Below are 26,122 nucleotides of genomic sequence, written 5' to 3' on the forward strand. Positions count from 1 at the left end.
TATTTTATTGAAAAATTGCAGCGCATTTTTATACTTAAAAAAAAAAAAATATATATATATATATATATATTTTTTTAATCATCTCGCGGCCCGGATTAAACCCGTTTGCGGGCCTGATCCGGCCCGCGGGCCGTACATTTGACACCCCTGCTCTATGCAAAACCCCATACAGTTTAACCATGGTATGGGTCAATAAAGCTCTAGTCACTGTGCTCAAACGTGCACAGACCAGACAATACCAGACCGAACAATACCAGACATTACATTTACATTTTACATTTTAGTCATTTAGCAGACGCTCTTATCCAGAGCGACTAACATGAGCAATTAGGGTTAAGTGCCTTGCTCAAGGGCACATCGACAGATTATTCACCTAGTTGGCTCGGGGATTAGAACCAGTGACCTTTCGGTTACTGGCACAACGCTCCTAACCACTAAGCCACCTGCCGCCCCCAGACCCAGACCAGACAATACCAGACCAGACCAGACAATACCAGACCAGACAATACCAGACAATACCAGACCAGACCAGACAATACCAGACCAGACAATACCAGACCAGACAATACCAGACCAGACCAGACAATACCAGACCAGACAATACCAGACCAGACAAGACAATTCCAGACAAGACAATTCCAGACCAGACAATACCAGACAATACCAGACCAGACCAGACAATACCAGACAATTCCAGACAATAGCAGACCAGACAATACCAGACCAGATCAGACAATACCAGACAATACCAGACCAGACCAGACAATACCAGACCAGACAATACCAGACCAGACAATACCAGACCAGACCAGACAATACCAGATTAGACAATACCAGAACAGACCAGACAATACCAGACCAGACAATACCAGACCAGACAATACCAGACCAGACCAGACAATACCAGATCAGACAATACCAGACCAGACAATACCAGACCAGACATTACTAGACCAGACCAGACAATACCAGACCAGACAATACCAGACCAGACCAGACAATACCAGACTAGACATTACCAGACCAGACCAGACAATACCAGACCAGACAATACCAGACCAGACCAGACCAGACAATACCAGACCAGACAATACCAGACCAGACAATACCAGACCAGACCAGACCAGACAATACCAGACAATACCAGACCAGAACAGACAATACCAGACCAGACAATACCAGACCAGATTTTACCAGACCAGACCAGACAATACCAGACCAGACAATACCAGACTAGACATTACCAGACCAGACCAGACAATACCAGACCAGACAATACCAGACCAGACCAGACAATCCCAGACCAGACAATACCAGACCAGACAATACCAGACCAGACCAGACAATACCAGACCAGACAATACCAGACCAGACAAGTCAATTCCAGACAAGACAATTCCAGACCAGACAATACCAGACAATACCAGACCAGACAATACCAGACAATACCAGACAATACCAGACAATACCAGACCAGACAATACCAGACCAGACAATACCAGACCAGACAATACCAGACTAGACATTACCAGACCAGACCAGACAATACCAGACCAGACAATACCAGACCAGACAATACCAGACCAGACAATACCAGACCAGACCAGACAATACCAGACCAGACAATACCAGACCAGACAAGACAATTCCAGACAAGACAATTCCAGACCAGACAATACCAGACAATACCAGACCAGACCAGACAATACCAGACAATACCAGACCAGATCAGACAATACCAGACAATACCAGACCAGACCAGACAATACCAGACCAGACCAGACAATTCCAGACCAGACAATACCAGACAATACCAGACCAGACCAGACAATACCAGACCAGACAAGACAATTCCAGACCAGATAATACCAGACAATACCAGACCAGACCAGACAATACCAGACAATACCGGACCAGACAAGACAATACCAGACAATACCAGTAGCTCAGTTGGTAGAGCATGGCGCTTGCAACGGCAGGGTTGTGGGTTTGATTCCCACGGGGGGCCAGTATGAAAAATGTATGCACTCACTAACTGTAAGTCACTCTGGATAAGAGCGTCTGCTAAATGACTAAAATGAAAATGAAATTAATACCAGACAAGACAAGACCAGTTCTGTACTGTAACCGTTATCTGCATTAGGCCCTGTATGTAAAACCCTAGCCTTCAACCTCATCCTCTATGCAAAACCCCAGCCTTCAACCTCATCCTCTATCAAAAACCCCAGCCTTCAACCTCATCATCTATGCAAAACCCCAGCCTTCAACCTCATCCTCTATCAAAAACCCCAGCCTTCAACCTCATCCTCTATGCAAAACCCCAGCCTTCAACCTCGTCATCTATGCAAAACTCCAGCCTTCAACCTCATCATCTATGCAAAACCCCAGCCTTCAACCTCATCATCTATGCAAAACCCCAGCCTTCAACCTCGTCATCTATGCAAAACCCCAGCCTTCAACCTCATCCTCTATCAAAAACGCCAGCCTTCAACCTCATCCTCTATGCAAAACCCCAGCCTTCAACCTCGTCATCTATGCAAAACTCCAGCCTTCAACCTCGTCATCTAGGCAAAACCCCATCCTTCAACCTCGTCATCTATGCAAAACCCCAGCCTTCAACCTCGTCATCTATGCAAAACCCCAGCCTTCAACCTCGTCATCTATGCAAAACCAGCCACCACAACCGGCTACAACAGGACAGCCATTGACACCTGTGTGTGTCAGAGAGCTTAAAGGTTATATATAGGCGCCACACACAGGGTCGCTAGTAGTGGCATACGGTGAGACATCTGTCTACTACTTAGAGTAGAGTCCAACTGACCTTCTTTACCAGTGACAAATCCTTTGTTGTGCTTTGCAGAGTCCATTAGGTCAAGGATGTAAATTATGACACCAAGACCTCTACTAATACTACTACAACGACTTTGACTTATGACTATGTATCTATTGTATATGGCAGTTAGGTGCTTTGCCTTTGACACATTTACAGTTTGCACCCACACTACAAATGAGGTTGGTTGGTTTGCAGAGCTGACAATCGAAGAGAAGCAACGTTAGGTCCGAGTCCTTTGATTTAGCATTGCCTTGGCAACATTACAGCAACATCTCGTCGTTGCTGCCAAGTTGCCAACTCAGTCTCTTCCAGAGTTGAGACACACATCAACGTCTCTTTTTCAATTCCGGCCATTTCATACAAGCACCATAGGCCCGAGAATCAGCGATGCAACAACAACCCTTTAAACACAGTCCCTGAGGGACAGCAATAACATTGGCCAGTTTTGTAGTATCTAACCATGTATCTAATTCACTGTTTCAACACTACACCCCTGACAATATTACATGAAGTGCTTTGATGACAGAGTTCTCCATTCAGCAAAGCAAAGGCCTACCCGGGGGAAATGGGGAGGCACTGGGGAGACAGAACTGCATAATGCCCTGACAGATCTCTCTCTTTCTCTCTCTCTCTCTCTCTCTCTCTCTCTCTCTCTCTCTCTTCTCTCTCTCTTCTCTCTCTCTCTCTCTCTCTCTCTCCTCTCTCTCTCTCTCTCTCTCTCTCTCTCTCTCTCTCTCTCTCTGCAGAGGCTAACTAGACCCTGGTGTCTTCATCAAAGACAGTTGTGCTAGGGGACATAGTGGTGGATGAGATCATAGAGTCAAGCATATTACCCAACATGGGATGAGTGGGGGAAGGGAAAAACAACTACAGCAGAGGACTAGGACTATAGGGCTGTAGCTAGTGAAGGGCTATGGTGAAGGGCTATGGTGAAGGACTATAGGGCTGTAGCTAGTGAAGGCCTATGGTGAAGGGCTATGGTGAAGGACTATAGGGCTGTAGCTAGTGAAGGGCTATGGTGAAGGGCTATAGGGCTGTAGCTAGTGAAGGGCTATGGTGAAGGGCTATGGTGAAGGACTATGGTGAAGGCCTATGGTGAAGGAATATGGTGAAGGACTATAGGGCTATAGCTAGTGAAGGGCTATGGTGAAGGGCTATGGTGAAGGCCTATGGTGAAGGAATATGGTGAAGGACTATAGGGCTATAGCTAGTGAAGGGCTATGGTGAAGGACTATGGTGAGAGGTTAGGGTAAATGGACTTGGGCTACTGCAGGGCTATAGTCACAGAGGTTAGGGTAAATGGACTTGGGCTACTGCAGGGCTGTAGTCACAGAGGTTAGGGTAAATGGACTTGGGCTACTGCAGGGCTGTAGTCACAGAGGTTAGGGTAAATGGACTTGGGCTACTGCAGGGCTGTAGTCACAGAGGTTAGGGTAAATGGACTTGGGCTACTGCAGGGCTGTAGTCACAGAGGTTAGGGTAAATGGACTTGGGCTACTGCAGGGCTGTAGTCACAGAGGTTAGGGTAAATGGACTTGGGCTACTGCAGGGCTGTAGTCACAGAGGTTAGGGTAAATGGACTTGGGCTACTGCAGGGCTATAGTCACAGAGGTTAGGGTAAATGGACTTGGGCTACTGCAGGGCTGTAGTCACAGAGGTTAGGGTAAATGGACTTGGGCTACTGCAGGGCTGTAGTCACAGAGGTTAGGGTAAATGGACTTGGGCTACTGCAGGGCTATAGTCACAGAGGTTACGTTAGAGTAAATGCAAGGGATGATAAACAGACAGTTTATCCCTTTTGTTGTGTCACCACTACTTAACAGGCCACTACTATCAATCACATGTTGTGTCACCACTACTTAACAGGCCACTACTATCAATCACATGTTGTGTCACCACTACTTAACAGGCCACTACTATCAATCACATGTTGTGTCACCACTACTTAACAGGCCACTACTATCAATCACATGTTGTGTCACCACTACTTAACAGGCCACTACTATCAATCACATGTTGTGTCACCACTACTTAACAGGCCACTACTATCAATCACATGTTGTGGTTCAACATATCCCCCACACCTGTGATATAAATCACTGCATTTCAATGTTTGACACAATAAAAATGGAGACACCCACATGGTGTAAGAAGTGTGTAGGAATGCAATTAATTGAAATGAACCAAGCCTAGGAAGTCTAACTGTCCCCCAGCATGTTGTCGGTCTACATTTGACATTTAACTCAAAACAAAAGAGTAGGGAAAGAGTTGTTTGGAAAAGGTCACTGCCACCACTGTGTGCCAACTTGAATGCTGAGTGTGAGAGGCAAACGATAGGAACACTCACACACAATCACAGCAAGCCATTGAAACGCAATACACTGATATAACCATCTGTGGCATTTACCTACCTGCAGGTACTTATTCATAAATGTCTTGGAAAACAATTGGTGTCAAATGGCAAGTTTTGTTGTAGAAACTGCGTTATTACTATTTGTTGTATAGAAACAATGCATCTGTCACAATATGACATGGGATCAAATGGACATATCCCCATATCATTCCATTAAACAAACTGCTAGACTTCTTATTTGGTGTCTGCACACAGCAAAGGATCAGAAACAGGCAAAGCGTGACAAATCTGCAACAAAGAAACAAATCATGCAAGAGCCCTGACTAAATTTGCATTACATTTGTTGCAACTTTTGGCAGGGATCCAAGCAGCCAATTCTCAGAGCTGGATATCCTATTATTCTCTTAAAGTTAGATGCAAATAGGATAATATACTCCTAGAAAAAAAGGTGCTACCTAGAACCTAAAATGGTTATTTGGCTGTCCCCATAAGGGAACCCTTTGAAGAACTAGGTTCCAGGTAAAACCCTTTTGGTCCCAGGTAGAATCCTTTTCGGTTCCATGTAGAACCCTTTCCACAGACAGCTTAAGAACCCTTTTGGAACCGTTTTTTCTAAGAGTGTATGATGTTTAGAAAACTGATCTTGCTTATAATAGCTACCTAATAATCCTCTGTTTACAATCCTGATTGGTGTGATCCACCTATCATCTATTATGTAGGCCTACTCAGGCTAATCCCTCTTGTGCCTACATTGATAAAACTATTGTGCCTACATTGATCAAATCAAGCTTTCAGGATATTCAGGCAATAGCCTAGCCTGGGTGCTAGCCTGTTTCAGCTCTTTTGACAACTCCTTATGGAATTGTCATGCAAAACGTGATAAGGAGTGGCAAGGAGTGGAACGATAGCTAAACAGACTGGTACCCAGGCTGGCAATAGCCTTCCCCATGCACAAAATGCACAGTGAAACGAGAAATGAGAATCGTTTTTACCTGGATGATGAGACCGCAAAGTCCCCACCGTCCAACAATCGGATCTTGCAAAAAAGTACCCCATTGACAAACGGCACGGCCGTGAGCTCCTCCAATGTAAAATGGATTTGAAACTTGAACCTCTTCTTTTTAATTAAAAACGCCATTGAGACGGTTGAAACAGGTGAACTGAAATATGTTGACAGGTTTATTCAGCAGAAATATTCCTAAATTAAACCTTTGGGATTGACCAACAAAAATAATTAATTTCGTTTTTAATCAGGAGCTTGCAAATCCTTGATTTTTTGGCTCAGCATCTCTGATGACCCAGTGTTGATTCGGACCTGAAGCAGGAAAAAAAAGAACAGGTGCTTTACGATCATATACTGATTTTATAGGTTAAAACACATTTTATAGGTTATCCCTAGGTTATCCCTAATTTATCTCACATATAGGTTATAAGCCTTTCATGAAATATCTATAACAAAGATTATTGTAGTGATATTCATAGCCGATTATTATAGTGATATTGAAACAGGGCAACTTCAGAGAAAATAGTTTGAAGGCATATCCTACACAATAATAAATGGTTTGTTAAGATTTTCTCTTGGTTTTCTTTACACCCTGTGTTGGTTATCTACACCATTCCCCAAAGCATTCTATGCACACACGTTAATTCGCAACTCGTGATTTTTAGGTAGTCAGTAAAGTAGATACAAAAAGGAAAGGATAGTTCCACCCATGATCAATTCGATTCTTCTGCATTACATGAATTGTACCAAGTATTTCTTGCCAACCCTCCACGAAAGCACAAGCGCATGTCAACCAGAGAACGAGGTGAATTCACAGAAATGATACAGACAGAGGTACAACTAAGACACTCAAATATGTCAAAAAAAGTAACTCTTAGTAATAGTCTTACCTCATATTCAAAGAGGACAACGGGACATCTCCTCACAGTCCAGCAACACTGACATTCATACTTTACTTTGAACTATGGGGGGCGAGTCATGGCTCTTGTACCTCCTCTCTTCTAAATATAAATAGAGACGCTAAGCACCGCCTTCGGCTCAGAGAAGCGTGTAGGTTACTTTTTGCATTATGTATAATAAATAACCTGAATTGATATACAGTATTCACAAATATAAACGTCTTAGACATTAGAATCAATTTATTTTAACCACTCAAAAGTGATATAATTTTCAGTTCATTAATACTCATAAATACACATTTTATGAGGAGAAAATTATAGCGTTCTTCTATAGGCCTATTATCAATATGTAAAACATCAAAGTACGTTCATGTGTAGAGTACTAATCTAAAATAAATAATCTTCACACTGTCATGTCAAATTGTGATTAGTTAAATCTTAACATAGAGCGCCATCTGCTGGTAATTGTAACATTGATGTTGCATCCTCATTTTTATTGAGTCAGTGTCAGCCTACATTTTACAGTCAAGTGGTGTCAGTGCCAGCTAACAGTATTTTCCCATCAATTCCCTGGTAATCAGGCCTGCCCGTCGTCAGAAAACTTGATGATCGAGTTGGAGATGTGCGAGGCCACGCAGTGATGGATGAACAGGGACTACAGGAGGGGCACACCGCTGTGGAGCCCACGTATTTGAGGATCAGCGTAGCGGAGGTGTTGTTGCCTGCCTTCACAACCAGGAGTCGGCCTGTCAGGAAGTCTAGGACACAGTTGCACAGGGAGGGGTTCAGACACAAGGCCCTGAGTTTAGTGATGAGCTTGGAGGGCACTATGGTGTTGAAGGCTGAGCTGTAGTTGATGAACAGCATTCTTACACAGGTATTCCCCTTGTTCAGGTGGGATAGGGCAGTGTGCAGTGCAATGGCAATTGCGTCGTCCGTGGATCTGTTGGGGCGGTATGCAAATTGTAGCGGGTCTAGGGTCTCGGGAAGGTGGAGGTGATAGGAACACTTCATGATGACAGAAGTGAGTGCTATGGGGCGAGTCATTTAGTTCAGTTACCTAGCTTTCTTGGGTACAGGAACAATGGTGGACATTTCGAAGCAAGTGGGGACAACAGACTGGGATAGGGAGAGATTGAATATGTCCGTAAACACTCCAGCCAGCTGGTCAGCACATGCTCTGATGACACTGCTTGGGATGCCGTAGAGTACCATAAACATAGAGAACAGGTTGAAAAAGACTAAAGGAAAAACAAATATTTTATGGTATTTGAACAAAGAGTTTATTTTTGTTGCTTTGATTTAGAAAATAACGAGCGAATTCTGCACAGAGGTAAAAACGTGATGTAAATATGGCCCATTGGCTGTAAAGAAAAAAAGTATTCCATTCCAAAATCATATGATAAGGAATAATAACTGAAATAAGCCAACAGCTTCGTCTGGGTCAATCTAGCCATGCTGACTAAGAACAAAAAGGTTTTCGACAATTCTCTTTTTAGTCAGTATGGCTAGGGTCCGTTATGCCAATCAATAGCAGAAAATGTCAACTTCATTTTACAACCATTACAGCAACTTATCTCTATCTAGATAGTATGTCTTTCTAGAACTACAACCCTAAACCTACATGCTTGTTCTAAGGCAAATCATTACAGTTCTCTTTCCCTCAAAGTTCTCTTTCACACAAACATGAGCAAGCTCACAAATGCATTTCATATACACTCTCTCATTCACGCACGCATGCACACAGACACACACACACTCTCTCGTTCTCTCTCACACACAAACAAACACACACACACACACAGAGTCTTTATTAGCCTTCCTCTGCTGCCTGTGGAGGCGGGGTCTTGGGCCTCTGTTCTAAGCCCTCTGCAGCAGCCCCAGAGCTGTTGTTGGTGTTGGAGTTGTCTGTCCCACTCTGCAGGAACTTCCTCAGGTCCTTGAGAGCTGGCCTCATCATCTGAACCAGGGCCAGCAGGGCTGCCTGGGTTCCCTCCAGGGCCTGGGCCTGCCTCTCCTGGGCGTAGGCCTGCGCCTCCTGGGACCTCCGGATCATCTGCAGTAGCTCGTTCTGGCCCTCCAGGTGCTGGGCGATCTGCCTCACGTGCACGTTGGTGACCCGCTGTTCTTGGAGGAGCCGGGCTGAGTTGAGGGCGATGCGGCTCTTCAGCTCCTGGGGCTTGGCCTGGCTGTGCGGCGGAGGGGATGACACTGACGTCAGCATCTCCACCGGATGCGACTCCACGGCGGTCACCACGGTGGGCGTGGCTTCAGTGGTGGTGCAGTACTCCACCACACCGCCTTCCTCCAGTGTGTGGTACGTGGTCTCGGCTGGTGGAAAGAAAGATGGTTTAGCCCATAAGGATAGAATTATTCACTACTGGTCCTGCACACACTGTTGTTCACCTTGTGACTGCCTCAAGTAAAGTGTGACATTAACTCAAAAGAAATTACAGTACCAAACATTTAAAACCTTGGAATAAACGACTTACCATCTAGGGATTTAGTCTCCTCACATGATGCTGAAGCTGTCTGAAGGCCTATAAATATCAGAGAAATAAAAGGTCAGAAGGAGGAGAGGAAACTGTAAAGAAACAGTGTTCTGAATAGATTAAGCAATATATTGAAGCAATGTTTTCCCTTTCATTTTGGGTGGCAACCTGAACAAATGGCTATTGTGACATAAATAAACAACACTATTTACATATCTTCACACTAATAGTGTGTAACATTGGAGCTCTGACGAACAGGAATTCACTCTAGCTCTTCTTGTCAATGTAATTGCAGTCGGTTTAAAAACTTGTGAAAAACGTACTCTCTGTGAGTGTCACGGTGGTGGCTGAACTCATAGTAACAGGTAAAGTTATCTCAGCATCTGGGTCTCCAGTAGGTAAACTGATGATAGTCGCCTCTCCCAAGAGGTTACAAATACGCTGCTGCATAGCAGTGAGGATGACGGGAACCGGAGTGCACTCGGTAGTGGTCTCCTCAATTGCCGCCCTAGCCTGGGCCACTTTGCGCCTCACCTCGGTCTTCATATCCGACCACTTCTTCTTGACTTCGGCCAACTCTCTTGGGCAGGTTGTTACAGCGTTCACCTTCTTCAGAATTTCTATCCACGCGTTATTCTTTGCTATGTGAGTGACTCCAGCATTGAAGTGGTTAACGAGTGTGTGCTTTTGTTTCTCTATTTCCTCCACAATTATTTCGACCTCCCTCTCTGAAAAATTCATTTTTCTCTTTTTGGCATTCGATGCCATATCTGAATAAATTCCTGTTTTTAAAATATAATTGTGCGTATTGTACGCAAAAATAGTAGGATTTACTCAATTGATGTGCGCAACGTAATGGCTTCCAGAATCGGCTTCTTCTTCTTCCTACAAACAACGCTTACGTTCGTTGTGCTTAGAACACCGTCCAACCAACCAATGTAGCGCCGTGATTGGTTACATTCTGAGGGTCCCTCCAGTTTTGCCTGCTGCCGTTGGCTAAACCAAATGCCAATCGTTAATCCTCATAAAACGATTTATCTCTGTAGTAAAAACAACAACAAAATGGCAACATTGCATTAATATATAGAAAAGGCTTTGTTGTGATGTGGATGTTTTGTCATGAGATGGTGAGTCTAACCATTATGTTTTAATTTATGCATTTAAATTCACCGGTTTCCTTGTGGGTCTGACAAATGTACATTAACGATGGTGATTGGCTACTGGACCTATCCATCATGCGAATTCCAACACCCCTCCCCCATTCAGACGTCGCGCTTCTCCTGTCACTCAGTGGGCGAGGTCGTTTTGCATGGCCCGGTGCCACGGGTGAGAGGAGTATGCACATTTTAGACCGTGCCATCGAAGATTTTTATAACTAAACCAAGATAGTCAAGTGCCTGTCGTTTCCAAAGGGAGCAAATGAATTATAGTGGGCAGAAAAAGCAAGGAGGTGGACAGAGCCAAACACGAGCTAGTGAGATTCTATTGGCGAGTTCTAGCATTTATTTGCATATTTCCATTAGGGAACGCCTACTCTGTGAAGTGCGTGTGTGCAAAAACTAAATTCACCATTGCAATCCCTTTAAACAACACAATTTTTTAAAACTTTGGCAAAAGGTAAAGTCTACAAAACACAGTCCACTCTGTTTGTTACAGAAAACAGTATGGAGATCAAATGCTTCATCAATGAGAAAATGAACAGAATGTCTGCCTAAATCCATCTCGCTCCATCTTCCACTGCTGGCCACTGGGCTTCTTCTCATCCCCATATTTGGTAGTGAGCGGAAACAGCAACCGGATGCTTCACATTTATACATCCGGTGAAATATCTGGCTCATTGTTCTATCTGTGATTCCATTGATCAATTGGTGAAATCGCCATCCACCCGGGGCACCGGGCCATGCAAAACGAACTGGCCCATTTCCTGGCAGGAACAGCCCTCCTACGATACCGGTTTATTTTGTAGCATCACTATCAAACCGACCGCCAATTCAAACGGGAGGAATTCGCCGGCACCTTAGCGTAGAAAGGAAAGTGGATCTCTTCACGACCAGTAGAAGGTATCTCTGAAGTGACTTTCGTGGCACAAAAATTTATCGAAGTTGACTACATTCTAATCCACGTGCGGCTCAGACAGCATCCACCTCCTCATTTCTCAGCTGTAGCTAACGTTAGTAGCTAGCTGGCTAATATGCCGGTTGCTAGCAAGCCAACTGAGTTAGCAGATAATTAATAAGTCAACCGTTTTGGACTAAACAGGCATAACAGTGGAATAAGAAAGTTAGATTGCAAAGAGTACAACATTTGACTGTTTTGTCTGTAGCTACTACTTTAGCAATCCTTCCTTCTTAACAATTTGGGGTTAGAACGCACGTGACGTGGTGGCTAAAATAGACACGTCACCTTACATTTCGATATTGTAAAAATATCGTCATTGGTTGTAGTAGTTTGCCAATATTGGTTCCATCCCTATGATGCACCAGCAAGGGACGTTCGTGTCCCCCTTGCTCAGCGGGGTCTTCTGTCAATGCCGAACAGAGGAGGCGCGCCGGGGTTCTGACCCCGGTGGAGGGGTCGGAAATGCAGGGGGTGCATCCTCATCATCCTTTACATCCTCACCTCCATCTCGGAAGAGTCCGTTGTCAGGAGAGATCACAGGTTCCTGTGATGACTCCTGTGAGCCATCATACCCATGTGAACTTTGTGGTGGACCCGAGCAGGACCACAGACTGAAAGTGCTGTTTCAAGTCCTGGACGTGAATGGTGATGGGGGCATCTGCGTCAACGACCTGTCAATTGGGCTCAAGAAACTAGGGGTTCATCGCACTGAGCTCGAGCTTATGGTAAGGTTGGGGTTTCATATCTGTCTATAGAGTAAATAAATAACTTATTGAGAAGGTGAAAAGCAGTGAGTTCAAGCAAGCTATTTAGCACTGTGACAGGATTAACATATTATGTTGATTCCCTGGTAAGTGTTTTACATAATAGTATATTCTAGAACCCTTGGCTATAGCTAACTAGTATCTAAACACTCAAGAGCCAAGAAAGACACATTTTGAGTTGCTGGGAAACATGCATTTTCTAGCCCATAATGTCCTATAACTGTAACAGATGTCTTAGATTTAAAATTAGTGCCTAATATGGAATGTTGTATCCCCATTTTTGTTTTTTCAATTTCTCTAGGTTTCCACTCAGTTGTCCTTATACAGTGCATGTCCCTTAAAGATGCAGTCCGGGATCTTAAGCACTTACAAATTCGTAAAATGTTATGCAAATTGCAGGACGTAACATGGATGACATAGTACACATTTGTGCACAATTTTCGAGGACCCATTTTGGCTGGGGAGCACTACTTCCAAATCCACTGCCTGAAATTATACAAAAACTCTGGAGATTCACTTTAATGTGACTGTCCCTTTAATAATATGTTAAAGTAAACACCCCACATTGTTGCTGTGGTTTACATCAGTAAACTCTGAAATGCATAAATAAAGAAGTAACACCCACTGAATTACCAAGGTCTCATACAACACACCTCTCTATGAACACCCCTCTTTAAATTAGGCTACTCTTATTTTCCAACCACATGACCTTATTTGAACCCTAATGCTGCTTAAGCGATTATTCCCGGGTTGTTGTTATTGTATTTTTTCTGTTAGAGCCAGAGGATTAACTTTTTTCATTTGGTGTTTGTGTCTGTCTGCTGATGTGGACATCTATGCCAAACAGACTCCCATTGTTGTGTCTAGCCTAAGCTACTAACAAAAACACAAGCAATGAGCTCACATTTTATTTATTCAAGAATGTCAGCCTTGCCAGGGTTTAGTGACTTACCATGTCCAAAAATATATCTGTCCTCCTACCACATGTTATAAATGTCCACATCTGGCCATTAAGTCATTACAGAACTAGGGAGTTGACACTGGCAGCCTGTCATGACTCATGTCCTTCAGAAATTGATCTGGTGCTGAGATGGGGACTGGGGCAGGCAGAAACAAGTCAGGTGCTAGGAGACAATCACACGCGAGAAGCAGAGGGTAGGAAATATGAGGGGAAGAGAAACAGGAGGGTACAAGGGGCTCTCTGGGGGTAACCTAACGTAGCAGGCGTAAAATAAACGCCTGAGTGGAGTCCCCACATCCGGTTTTCAGGGGAAAAGCAAGCTTGGTTGAAGATACTGTAACCCTGAAAACTGGATGTTTCCCCTATCTTCCTATCCCGCTGAGGGTGCTCTGGGGAAGAGAGGGAATGTTCGAGAGCATTAGGCTTGGGCGGTATCCAGATTTTCATATCATACCGTCCTTCTCTCATCCTGGGATTTACAGTATTACCCGCATAACACACAAGGGGGCACTAAAATGCAAGAAAAGCCCATTGGGCCCCTATTACCAGAATGCTAACAAAATTAGCACAAACTAATAGCGGACTCACATAGACGCTGTTAGCTAAAGGCTAACGATTGAAAACGAACATAAACTAATTGCAAAGACAGGCAAATCCAGCTCATAAAGTTATACAAGCATAACTAGTAGCTTCCGAATGTCATTTGCGGTGAGTGTGTACATTTCCAATCGAAAGTGAACAAGATAAATTGTGCAAATGAACAAAGTTGTGATGCATGCTTTTCTGAAGGAAGAGCAGCATGTGTACACGGCGCAGAGGAGGAAAAACGAAGGAGAGAGAAAATAAATGCTAGTAGGAAACACCGGGATAAAAACACAACTGTACAGATAACTCATCCAGAGCTCTTTGACTTCTGGCAGAAAGCCATTTATAAGATATACACTACCATTCAAAGTTTGGGGTCACTTAGAAATGTCCTTGTTTTCGAAAGAAAAGCAATTTTTTTGTCCATTAAAATAACATTAAATTGATCAGAAATACAGTGTAGACATTGTTAATGTTGTAAATGGCTATTGTAGCTGGAAACGGCTGATTTTTAATGGAATTTCTACTTACAGTGGATATAAAAAGTCTACACACCCCTGTTAAAATGCCAGGTTTTTGTGATGTAAAAGAATGAGACAAAGATAAATCATGTCAGAACTTTTTCAACTGTAAATGTGACCTATAATGTGAACAATTCAATTGAAAAACAAACTGAAATCTTTGAGGGGGGGAAATGAAAAATAAAAACCTCACAATAACCTGGTTGCATAAGTGTGCACACCCTCTTATAACTGGGGATGTGGCTGTGTTCAGAATTAACCAATCACATTCAAACTCATGTTAAATAGAAGTCATTACACACCTGCCATCATTTAAAGTGACTCTGATTAATCACAAATAAAGTTAAGCTGTTCTAGTAGGATTTTCCTGACATTTTCTTAGTTGCATCTCAGAGCAAAAGCCATGGTCCGCAGAGAGCTTCCAAAGCATCAGAGGGATCTCATTGTTGAAAGATATCAGTCAGGAGAAGGGTACAAAATAATTTCCAAAGCATTACATATACCATGGAAGACAGTCATCATCAAGTGGAGAAAATATGGCACAACAGAGACATTACCAAGAACTGGACGTCCCTCCAAAATTTATGAAAAGACGAGAAGAAAACTGGTCATGTGACAACAATCTCCCGTATTCTTCATATGAATGGGCTATGGGGTAGGGTGGCAAGACGGAAGCCTTTTCTTACAAAGAAAAACATCCAAGCCCGGCTGAAGTTTGCAAAAAACAAACATCAAGTCCCCCAAAAGCACGTTGGAAAATGTGTTATGGTCTGATGAAACCAAGGTTGAACTTTTTGGCCATAATTCCAAAAGGTATGTTTGGCGCAAAAACAACACTGCACATCACCCAAAGAACACATTTTACATTACATTTTAGTCATTTAGCAGACGCTCTTATCCAGAGCGACTTACAGTGCATACATTATTATTTTTTTCATACCCCCTGTGGGAAACGAACCCACAACCCTGGCGTTGCAAACACCATGCTCTACCAACTGAGCTACATCCCTGCCGGCCATTCCCTCCCCTACCCTGGACGACGCTGGGCCAATTGCGCGCCGCCCCATGGGTCTCCCGGTCGCGGCCGGCTACGACAGAGCCTGGATTCGAACCAGGATCTCTAGTGGCACAGCTAGCACTGTGCTGCAGTGCCTTAGACCACTGCGCCACTCGGGAGACTGTAACACACCATACCCACAGTGAAGCATGGTGGTGGCAGCATCATGCTTTGGGGCTGTTTTTCTTCAGCTGGAACCGGGGCCTTATTTAGGGTGGAGGGAATTATGAACAGTTCCAAATACCAGCCAATTTTGGCACAAAACCTTCAGGCGTCCGTTAGAAAGCTGAAGATGAAGTTCACCTTTCAGCACGACAATGGCCCAAAGCACACATCCAAATCCACAAAACATGGCTTCACCAGAAGAAGATTAACGTTTTGGAATGGCCCAGCCAGAGCCCAGACCTGAATCCAATTGAACATCTCTGGGGTGATCTGAAGAGGGCTGTGCACAGGAGATGTCCTCGCAATCTGACAGATTTGGAGCGCTTTTGCAAAGAAGAGTGGGCAAATATTGCCACGTCAAGATGTGCCATGCTAATAGACTCCTACCCAAAAAGACTGAGTGCTGTAATAAAATCAAAAGGTGCTTCAACAAAGTATTAGTTTAAGGGTGTGCACACTTATGCAACCAGGTTATTGTGATTTTTTATTTTTTATTTTTATTTTTCCCTCAAAGATTTCAGTTTGTTTTTCTGTTGAATTGTTCACATTATAGGTCACATTTTAAAGGTGGAAAAAGTTCTGACATGATTTATCTTTGTCTCATCTTTTACAGGGGTGTGTAGACTTTTTATATCAACTGTAGGTGTACAGAGGCCCATTATCAGCAACCACCAGTTATAATTTTAAAAGGCTAATTGATCATTAGAAAACCCTTTTGCAAGTATGTTAGCGCAGCTGTAAACTGTTATGCTGATTTAAAGAAGCAATAAAACTGGCCTTCTTGAGACTAGTTGAGTATCTGGAGCATCAGCAATTGTGGGTTCGATTACAGTCTCAAAATGGCCAGAAACAAATAACTTTCTTCTGAAACTCATCAGTCTATTCTTGTTCTGAGAAATTAAGGCTATTCCATGCGAGAAATTGCCAAGAAACTGAAGATCTCGTACAACGCTGTGTACTACTCCCTTCATAGAACAGTGCAAACTGGCTCTAACCAGAATAGAAAGAGGAGTGGGAAACCCTTTTACCTCGGAAATGCTTTTAGGAATACGGGATAGCCCAGAATGTGGCCTACTAATACCAGAGCGATACTAAGTCACAACCTGTTATCAGTCATGATTTACTGCATCAGTTATTTCTCAGCATGTGGTGTCAGGCCTCTGTTTGGTAGTAGTCAAACCATAGTTCCACATCCCCATACTATTTGAAGGCGAGAGAAAATACTAGGTGGGTTGTAATTTTAAATGTATATAAAACAATAGAGGGGCTTAGGAGGAATAGACTATAGCAGTGGTCACCAACTGGTAGATCGCGATCGATCACCAAACGTTTATGTAGAAAAGCCAACGATAAAGGTTTGCGTTCCTATTTTCTTTATTTTTCTTCGTCTTGCGCTGTTGGCGGTCGGTGCACTTGATTCAGAAGCCCTGCGTGTCTGGTAGGCAAAGTGTTCCTATTTTGAACCATTTTATTTGTCTGAAGGGACAAATTCCGCCTAGCCGGCAGACCAGGAGAGCTGTGGCTAAATCAAGTGTGCCTACTGCGCTGGCCTATCGGGTATAGCTCAAATCACCGTGCCAACAGCTTCCACGACCCCACAGCAAAGTTTGATACTAGCCTACATGAGATTTCATAACTTTTAAAACCATGAACGGAAAGACTGTCAAAGGAGGTTCACCTTCCAGCAGGACAATGACCCTAAGCATAGTGCGAAAGCAACACTTGAGTGGTTTAAGGGGAAACATTTAAATGTCTTGGAATGGCCTAGTCAAAGCCCAGACCTCAATCCAATTGAGAATCTGTGGTATGACTTAAAGATTGCTGTACACCAGCGGAACCCATCCAACTTGAAGGAGCTGGAGCAGTTTTGCCTTGAAGAATGGGCAAAAATCCCAGTGGCTAGATGTGCCAAGCTTATAGAGACATACCCCAAGAGACTTGCAGCTGTAATTGCTGCAAAAGGTGGCTCTACAAAGTATTGACTTTGGGGTGGGGTGAATAGCTATGCACGCTCAAGTTGTTTTTTTGTCTTATTTCTTGTTTGTTTAACAACAGAAAAATATTTTGCATCTTCAAAGTGGTAGGCATGTTGTGTAAATCAAATGATACAAACCCCCCAAAAATCCATTTTAATTCCAGGTTGTAAGGCAACAAAATAGGAAAAATGCCAAGGGGGGTGAATACTTTCGCAAGCAACTGTATAAGGTCCCACATTTAAAGTGCATGTCAGAGCAAAAACCAAGGGAGGTGACCAAGAACCCGATGGTCACTCTGACAGAGCTCCAGAGTTCCTTTGTGTAGGTGGGAGAACCTTCCAGAAGGACAACCATCTCTGCAGCACTCCACCAATCAGGCCTTTATTGTAGAGGGTCCAGACGGAAGCCACTCCTCAGTAAAAGGCACATGGCAGCCTGCTTGGAGTTTGCCAAAAGGCACCTAAAGGACTCTCAGACCATGAGAAACAAGATTCTCTGGTCTGATGAAACCAAGATTGAACTCTTTGGCCTGAATGCCAAGCATCACGTCTGGAGGAAACCTGGCACCATTCCTATGGTGAAGCATGGTAGTGGCAGCATCCTGCTGTGGGGATGTTTTTCAGCGGCAGGGACTGGGAGACTAATCAGGATCGAGGAAAAGATGAACGGAGCAAAGTACCGAGAGATCCTTGATGAAAACCTGCTCCAGAGCACTCAGGACCTCCGACTGGTGCGAAAGTTCACCTTCCAACAGGACAACGACCCTAAGCACACAGCCAAGACAACGCAGTAGTGGCTTCGGGACAAGTCTCTGAATGTCCTTGAGTGGCCCAGCCAGAGCCCGGACTTGAACCCAATCGAACATCTCTGGAGAGACCTGAAAATAGCTGTGCTATTGGACAGGCTCCCCATCCAACCGGACAGAGCTTGAGAGGATCTGCAGAGAAGAATGGGAGAAACTCCCCAAATACAGGTGTGCCAAGCTTGTAGCGTCATACCCAAGAAGACTTGAGGCTGTAATCGCTGCCAAAGGTTCTTCAACAAAGTACTGAGTAAAGGGTCTGAATACTTATGTACTTATGTTTTTTATTTTATTTGTATAAATTAGCAAAAATTTACCAAAACCTGTTTCTGCTTTGTCATTATGATGTGTAGATTGATGAGGGGGAAAAAACTATTTAATCAATTTTCGAATAAGGCTGTAACGTAACAAAATGTGGAAAAAGTCAAGGGTTCTGAATACTTTCCTAATGCACTGTATGTGGTCCTGTATGGCTCAGTTGGTAGAGCATGGCGCTTGCACTGCCAGGGTTGTGGGTTCGATTCCTGGGGCCACCCATACGTAAAAAGAATGTATGCACACATGATTAAGTCGCTTTGGATAAAACCGTCTGCGAAATGTCATATTTATACTGAACAAAAATATAAATGCAACATGTAAAGTGTTCGTCCCATGTTTCTTGAGATCAAATAAGAGGCCAGAAATGTTCCATACGCAGAAAAAGTTTATTTCTCTCAAATTTTTAGCACAAATTTGTTTACATCCCTGTTAGTGAGCATTTCTCCTTTGCCAAGATAACCCATCCACCTGACAGGTGTGGCATATCGAGAAGCTGATTAAACAGCATGATCATTACACAGGTGCACCTTGTGCTGGGGACAATAAAAGGCCACTCTAAAATGTGCCGTTTTGTCACACAACACAATGCCACAGATGTCTCAAGTTTTGAGGGAGCGTGCAATTGGCATACTGACTACAGGAATGTCCACTAGAGCTGTTGCCAGAGAATTTAATGTTCATTTCTCTACCATAATTTACCATCATTTCACCTCCAATGTCGTCTTAAAGAATTTGTCAGTACGTCCAACCGGCCTCACAACCGCAAACCACGTGTAACCATGCCAGCCCAGGTCCTCCACATCTGGATTCTTCACCTGCGGGATCGTCACAGACCAGCCACCGGACAGCTGATGAAACTGAGGAGTATTTCTGTCTGTAATAAATCCCTTTTGTGGGTAAAAACTCATTCTGATTGACTGGGCCTGGCTCCCCAGTGGGTGGGGCAGTGGGTGGGTGGTGGGGCAGTGGGTGGGTGGGTGGGTGGGTGGGTGGGTGGGTGGTGGGGCAGTGGGTGGGTGGGGGGGGCCCACCCAGGGGTGGGGCCCACCCATGACCCACCCATGACTGCGCCCCTGCCCAGTCATGTGAAATCCATAGATTAGGGCCTAATTAATTTATTTCAATTGACTGATTTCCTTATATGAACTGTAACTCAGTAAAATCGTTGTAGTTCGTTTTAAAATCGTTTTATGTTCAGTGTATGTATATATAGAATAGCTTACACTATATTTAATGGAGGCTACTGTGCACTCTTTGTTAGACCTGCCCTACTGTGTTTTCTATTGTAGAGTGAAATAGTTGATATGGGAGCTATAATCCTGGGTCCTTGGTGGTTTTGAACATTTGCCAGACTGATTCGGCACGTGAAGGCCTACAATTGTCTAGTACTTTGCCACTGCTCTCTGAACAATGGGGAACTTTCCAGAAGACTCGCATGGATCTGCTAGCCCACTCTATTGGCTGCAGATAGGCAAAGGTCATGGGGGCATATTTTTAACACTGCACTCAGTTTGCTGCCCGTGACATCTACTTTATCTTGCCTCACACTTTCACATACAGTGGCTTGCGAAAGTATTCACCCCCCTTGGCATTTTTCCTATTTTGTTGCCTTACAACCTGGAATTAAATTTGATTTTTTGGGGGGTTTGTATCATTTGATTTACACAACATGCCTACCACTTTGAAGATGTTTTATTGTGAAACAAACAAGAAATAAGACAAATTAACAGAACTTGAGTGTGCATAACTATTCACCCCCCCAAAGTCAATACTTTGTAGAGCCACCTTTTGCAGCAATTACAGCTGCAAGTCACTTGGGGTATGTCTCTATAAGCTTGGTACATCTAGCCACTGGGATTTTTGCCCATTCTTCAAGGCAAAACTGCTCCAGCTCCATCAAGTTGGATGGGTTCCGCTGGTTCCGCTAGTCCCGTGTAGCTCAGTTGGTAGAGCAGTTTGCAATGCCAGGGTTGTGGGTTCGTTTCCCACGGGGGACCAGTATGAAAAACAAATGTATGCACTCACTAACTGTAAGTCGCTCTGGATAAGAGCGTCTGCTAAATGACTAAAATGTAAAAATGTGTACAGCAATCTTTAAGTCATACCACATATTCTCAATTGGATTGAGGTCTGGGCTTTGACTAGGCAATTCCAAGACATTTAAATGTTTCCCCTTAAACCACTCGAGTGTTGCTTTAGCAGTATGCTTAGGGTCATTGTCCTGCTGGATGGTGAACCTCAGTCTCAAATCTCTGAAAGACTGAAATGTTTCCCTCAAGAATTTCCCTGTATTTAGCACCATCCATCATTCCTTCAATTCTGACCAGTTTCCCAGTCCCTGCCGATGGAAAAACATCCCCACAGCATGATGCTGCCACCACCATGCTTCACTGTTGGGATGGTGTTCTCGGGGTGATGAGGTGTTGGGTTTGCGCCAGACATAGCGTTTTCCTTGATGGCCAAAAAGCTCAATTTTAGTCTCATCTGACCAGAGTACCTTCTTCCATATGTTTGGGGAGTCTTCCACATGGCTTTTGTTGAACACCAAACGTGTTTGCTTATTTTTTTATTTAAGCAATAGCTTTTTTTCTGGCCACTCTTCCATTAAAGCCCAGCTCTGTGGAGTGTACGGCTTAAAGTGGTCCTATGGACAGATACTCCAATCTCCGCTGTGGAGCTTTGTAGCTCCTTCAGGGTTATCTTTGGTCTCTTTATTGCCTCTCTGATTAATGCCCTCCTTGCCTGGTCCATGAGTTTTGGTGGTGGTCCCTCTCTTGGCAGGTTTGTTGTGGTGCCATATTCTTTCCTTTTTTTAATAATGGATTTAATTGTGCTCCATGGGATGTTCAAAGTTTCTGATATTTTTTTATAACCCAACCCTGATCTGTACTACTACTCCACAACTTTGTCCCTGACCTGTTTGGAGAGCTCCTTGGTCTTCATGGTGCTGCTTGCTTGGTGGTGCCCCTTCCTTAGTGGTGTTGCAGACTCTGGGGCCTTTCAGAACAGGTGTATGTATGTGTGATATATATATATATATATATATACACACACACAGTGGGGAGAACAAGTATTTGATACACTGCCGATTTTCAGGTTTTCCTACTTACAAAGCATGTAGAGGTCTGTAATTTTTATCATAGGTACACTTCAACTGTGAGAGACGGAATCTAAAACAAAAATCCAGAAAATCACATTGTATGATTTTGAAGTAATTCATTTGCATTTTATTGCATGACATAAGTATTTGATCACCTACCAACCAATAAGAATTCCGGCTCTCACAGACCTGTTCGTTTTTCTTTAAGAAGCCCTCCTGTTCTCCACTCATTACCTGTATTAACTGCACCTGTTTGAACTCGTTACCTGTATAAAAGACACCTGTCCACACACTCAATCAAACAGACTCCAACCTCTCCACAATGGCCAAGACCAGAGAGCTGTGTAAGGACATCAGGGATACAATTGTAGACCTGCACAAGGCTGGGATGGGCTACAGGACAATAGGCAAGCAGCTTGGTGAGAAGGCAACAACTGTTGGCGCAATTATTAGAAAATGGAAGAAGTTCAAGATGATGGTCAATCACCCTCGGTCTGGGGCTCCATGCAAGATCTCACCTCGTGGGGCATCAATGATCATGAGGAAGGGGAGGGATCAGCCCAGAACTACACGGCAGGACCTGGTCAATGACCTGAAGAGAGCTGGGACCACTGTCTCAAAGAAAACCATTAGTAACACACTACGCAGTCATGGATTAAAATCCTGCAGCGCACGCAAGGTCCCCCTGCTCAAGCCAGCGCATGTCCAGGCCCGTCTGAAGTTTGCCAATGACCATCTGGATGATCCAGAGGAGGAATGGGAGAAGGTCATGTGGTCTTTTTGGTCTAAACTCCACTCCCCGTGTTTGGAGGAAGAAGAAGGATGAGTACAACCCCAAGAACACCATCCCAACCGTGAAGCATGGAGGTGGAAACATCATTCTTTGGGGATGCTTTTCTGCAAAGGGGACAGGACGACTGCACCGTATTGAGGGGAGGATGGATGGGGCCATGTATCGCGAGATCTTGGCCAACAACCTCCTTCCCTCAGTGAGAGCATTGAAGATGGGTCGTGGCTGGGTCTTCCAGCATGACAACGACCCGAAACACACAGCCAGGGCAACTAAAGGAGTGGCTCCGTAAGAAGCATCTCAAGGTCCTGGAGTGGCCTAGCCAGTCTCCAGACCTGAACCCAATAGAACATCTTTGGAGGGAGCTGAAAGTCTGTATTGCCCAGCGACAGCCCCGAAACCTGAAGGATCTGGAGAAGGTCTGTATGGAGGAGTGGGCCAAAATCCCTGCTGCAGTGTGTGCAAACCTGGTCAAGACCTACAGGAAACGTATGATCTCTGTAATTGCAAACAAAGGTTTCTGTACCAAATATTAAGTTCTGCTTTTCTGATGTATCAAATACTTATGTCATGCAATAAAATGGAAATTAATTACTTTAAAATCATACAATGTGATTTTCTGGATTTTTAGATTCCGTCTCTCACAGTTGAAGTGTACCTATGATAAAGATTACAGACCTCTACATGCTTTGTAAGTAGGAAAACCTGCAAAATCGGCAGTGTATCAAATACTTATTCTGAGATCATGTGACAGATCATGTGACACTTAGATTGCACACAGGTGGACTTTATTTAACTAATTATGTGACTTCTGACGGTAATTGGTTGCACCAGATCTTATTTAGGGGCTTCATAGCAAAGGGGGTGAATACATATGCGCGCACCACTTTTCCGTAATGTATTTTTTAGAATTTTTTGAAACAAGTAATTTTTTTCTCTTAAAAATCCATTTAAATTACAGGTTGTAATGCAACAATAGGAAAAACCACAAGGGGGATGAATACTTTTGCAAGGCACTGTAGAAAAGAAGCAAAGTCATGCTCTTCAAAATGGAGCCCAATAACTTGTTTTTAATTCTTGACTATCTTCTGAAACATTTGGTTTAATATTAACCTTAGTAAACCTGCATTTGTTGACCCAAGGTTAACCTCCTCCTTGACCTATTTTAGATAAGAGAAAAGTATTTTGAATGTGGATTTTCTTTTAACCAAAAATATTTATTTGCGCTGCAATCTGTTTTGGCGGTTTGGCTGTCTAGTCAGGTCGTGATTCATATTTGCAAGGTAAATGATGTACAAATGCCTGCTGGGCAATTTGCAAATGTCATCAACCTGATATCCAGATATCCAAGTGAGTCTTGGGAGAAAGGTAAAGGTCTAATGCTTTAAAATTACTTGTACCCGTTCTCTGTAGTTTATTATGTTGACGATAACACAAAAACTTGTGCACAATAAACCAATCATTACAAGCATGGACAATACACATAAACCCTTCACTGCTGCAGACTCTGAGACAAGTCCACTGTCCTATGCACTTTTCTTGTCCAATTAGCTGGGTAATTGTAATGAGTGAGTTGGTGTGTGTGTGGTGCCAGCTCAGCTTTTATTTTTAATTTTCTACCCCTTTTTCTCCCCAATTTTGTGATATCCAATTGGTAGTTAGTCTTGTCCCATCGCTGCAACTCCCGTACGGACTCGGGAGAGGCGAAGGTCGGGAGCCATGCGTCCTCCGAAACACGACCCTGCCAAGCAGCACTGCTTCTTGACACACTGCTCGCTTATCCCGGAAGCCAGCCGCACCAATGTGTCGGAGGAAACACCGTCCAACTGGCGACTGTGTCAGCGTGCATGCGCCCGGCCCGCCACAGGAGTTGCTAGAGCGCGATGGGTCAATGACATCCCGGGCCGGCCAAACCCTCCCTTAACCCGGACAACGCTGGGCCAATTGTGCGCCGCCTCATGGGTCTTCCGGTCGCGGCCGGCTGTGACACAGCCTGGGATCGAACCCGGATCTGTAGTGACGCCTCTAGCACTGCAATGCATGCCACTCGGGAGGCCAGCTCAGCTTTTTTGTGTGTTTTTCGCTTAGCTGCTCTACTGTAAATGTAGGTGGAGTGCCTCCCAAGGTCAGGTCAGGGGTTTGATCTCAACTTCTCCAAATGGGGAAGGGAAAAGTTGGCCTTGACCCTTCTCATATACTGCATGCCCTTGTCCCTCCATTTACAGTACGGTATGATGCATTTTACCTGTCATAAAAATGATATAATTTCTTACATTTACATTTACGTCATTTAGCAGACGCTCTTATCCAGAGCGACTTACAAATAGGTGCATTCACCCTATAGCCAGTGGGATAACCACTTTACAATATATATATATATATTTTTTTTTTAGGGGGGGGGGGTAGAAGGATTACTTTATCCTATCCCAGGTATTCCTTAAAGAGGTGGGGTTTCAAATGTCTCCGGAAGGTGGTGAGTGACTCCGCTGTCCTGGCGTCGTGAGGGAGCTTGTTCCACCATTGGGGTGCCAGAGCAGCGAACAGTTTTTTGACTGGGCTGAGCGGGAACTATGCTTCCGCAGAGGAAGGGGAGCCAGCAGGCCAGAGGTGGATGAACGCAATGCCCTCGTTTGGATGTAGGGACTGATCAGAGCCTGAAGGTACAGAGGTGCCGATCCCCTCACAGCTCCATAGGCAAGCACCATGGTCTTGTAACAGATGCGAGCTTCAACTGGAAGCCAGTGGAGTGTGCGGAGGAGCGGGGTGACGTGAGAGAACTTGGGAAGGTTGAACACCAGACGGGCTGCGGCATTCTGGATGAGTTGTAGGGGTTTAATGGCACAGGCAGGGAGCCCAGCCAACAGCGAGTTGCAGTAATCCAGACGGGAGATGACAAGTGCCTGGATTAGGACCTGTGCCGCTTCCTGTGTAAGGCAGGGTCGTACTCTCTGAATGTTGTAGAGCATGAACCTGCAGGATCGGGTCACCGATCTTCCTTACACATGATTGCTAAATCTGCCCTGGTCAAACTCCAATAATACCCTTTATTCAAATGACTAGGGGATGATTGAGTGAAACGATTGTTGTGAAGACATGATCTCAAGACGAATGCCACGACCAGTCAACTGCAAGGGTAACTTTTAAGTTGGTTGATGGCAATAACAGCCAAATATGTTCTTATCACCATTCTAAACAGGATTGTTGGCCTATTTAGAACACAAAATTATTATCACGTTTTCATAAGCATTATTGACCTATATGAAGTTAGGCTTATATGGAATGGCAAGACCCCATTGTTTTCCGTAGTAGGGTACGTGGCCCTCTTTACAGCATCATGCTGTGTGTATCAATGCGGTTTAATTTCAGGGACCCTTTCTAGCTCCAG

The 26,122-nt window shown here is 44.1% G+C and overlaps 3 protein-coding genes across 3 annotated transcripts in view; 1 reads left to right on the top strand and 2 right to left on the bottom strand.

Moving 5' to 3' along the window:
- Positions 1-6,324, bottom strand: part of eeig1b (estrogen-induced osteoclastogenesis regulator 1b) — a gene marked incomplete at its 5' end in the record, with an annotated part of 44,045 nt that extends 37,721 nt beyond the window's left edge. Inside the window, one exon of the mRNA XM_084159411.1 lies at positions 6,179-6,324. Within this exon, the coding sequence (XP_084015537.1) occupies positions 6,179-6,324 (146 nt within the window). The remainder of the gene's footprint in view (positions 1-6,178) is intronic.
- Positions 6,325-8,351: 2,027 nt separating this feature from the next.
- On the bottom strand, positions 8,352-10,469 carry naif1 (nuclear apoptosis inducing factor 1). Its single transcript, XM_084159624.1, has 3 exons — positions 9,904-10,469; positions 9,581-9,628; positions 8,352-9,419 (listed from the first exon to the last, which is right to left on the bottom strand). The coding sequence occupies exons 1-3, from the start codon at positions 10,346-10,348 to the stop codon at positions 8,902-8,904; spliced, it is 1,011 nt and encodes a 336-aa protein (XP_084015750.1). The 5' UTR covers positions 10,349-10,469; the 3' UTR covers positions 8,352-8,901.
- Positions 10,470-11,596: 1,127 nt separating this feature from the next.
- Positions 11,597-26,122, top strand: part of slc25a25b (solute carrier family 25 member 25b) — a gene marked incomplete at its 5' end in the record, with an annotated part of 63,381 nt that continues 48,855 nt past the window's right edge. Inside the window, one exon of the mRNA XM_084159917.1 lies at positions 11,597-12,423. Coding sequence (XP_084016043.1) covers positions 12,052-12,423 — 372 coding nt within the window. The remainder of the gene's footprint in view (positions 12,424-26,122) is intronic.

The sequence above is a fragment of the Coregonus lavaretus genome, assembly GCF_964263955.1.
Source record: "Coregonus lavaretus genome assembly, chromosome: 4".
In the NCBI taxonomy this organism is placed as follows: Eukaryota; Metazoa; Chordata; class Actinopteri; order Salmoniformes; family Salmonidae; genus Coregonus; species Coregonus lavaretus.

What these genes read in the sequence shown, in the direction of transcription:
- naif1 (XM_084159624.1), bottom strand. Translation starts at nt 10,348, where the DNA reads ATGGCATCGAATGCCAAAAAGAGAAAAATGAATTTTTCAGAGAGGGAG. An exon ending in CACCGTGACACTCACAGAGA is followed by an intron (nt 9,629 to 9,903) that starts GTACGTTTTTCA and finishes TGATATTTATAG; the next exon opens with GCCTTCAGACAGCTTCAGCA. An exon ending in GGAGACTAAATCCCTAGATG is followed by an intron (nt 9,420 to 9,580) that starts GTAAGTCGTTTA and finishes TCTTTCCACCAG; the next exon opens with CCGAGACCACGTACCACACA.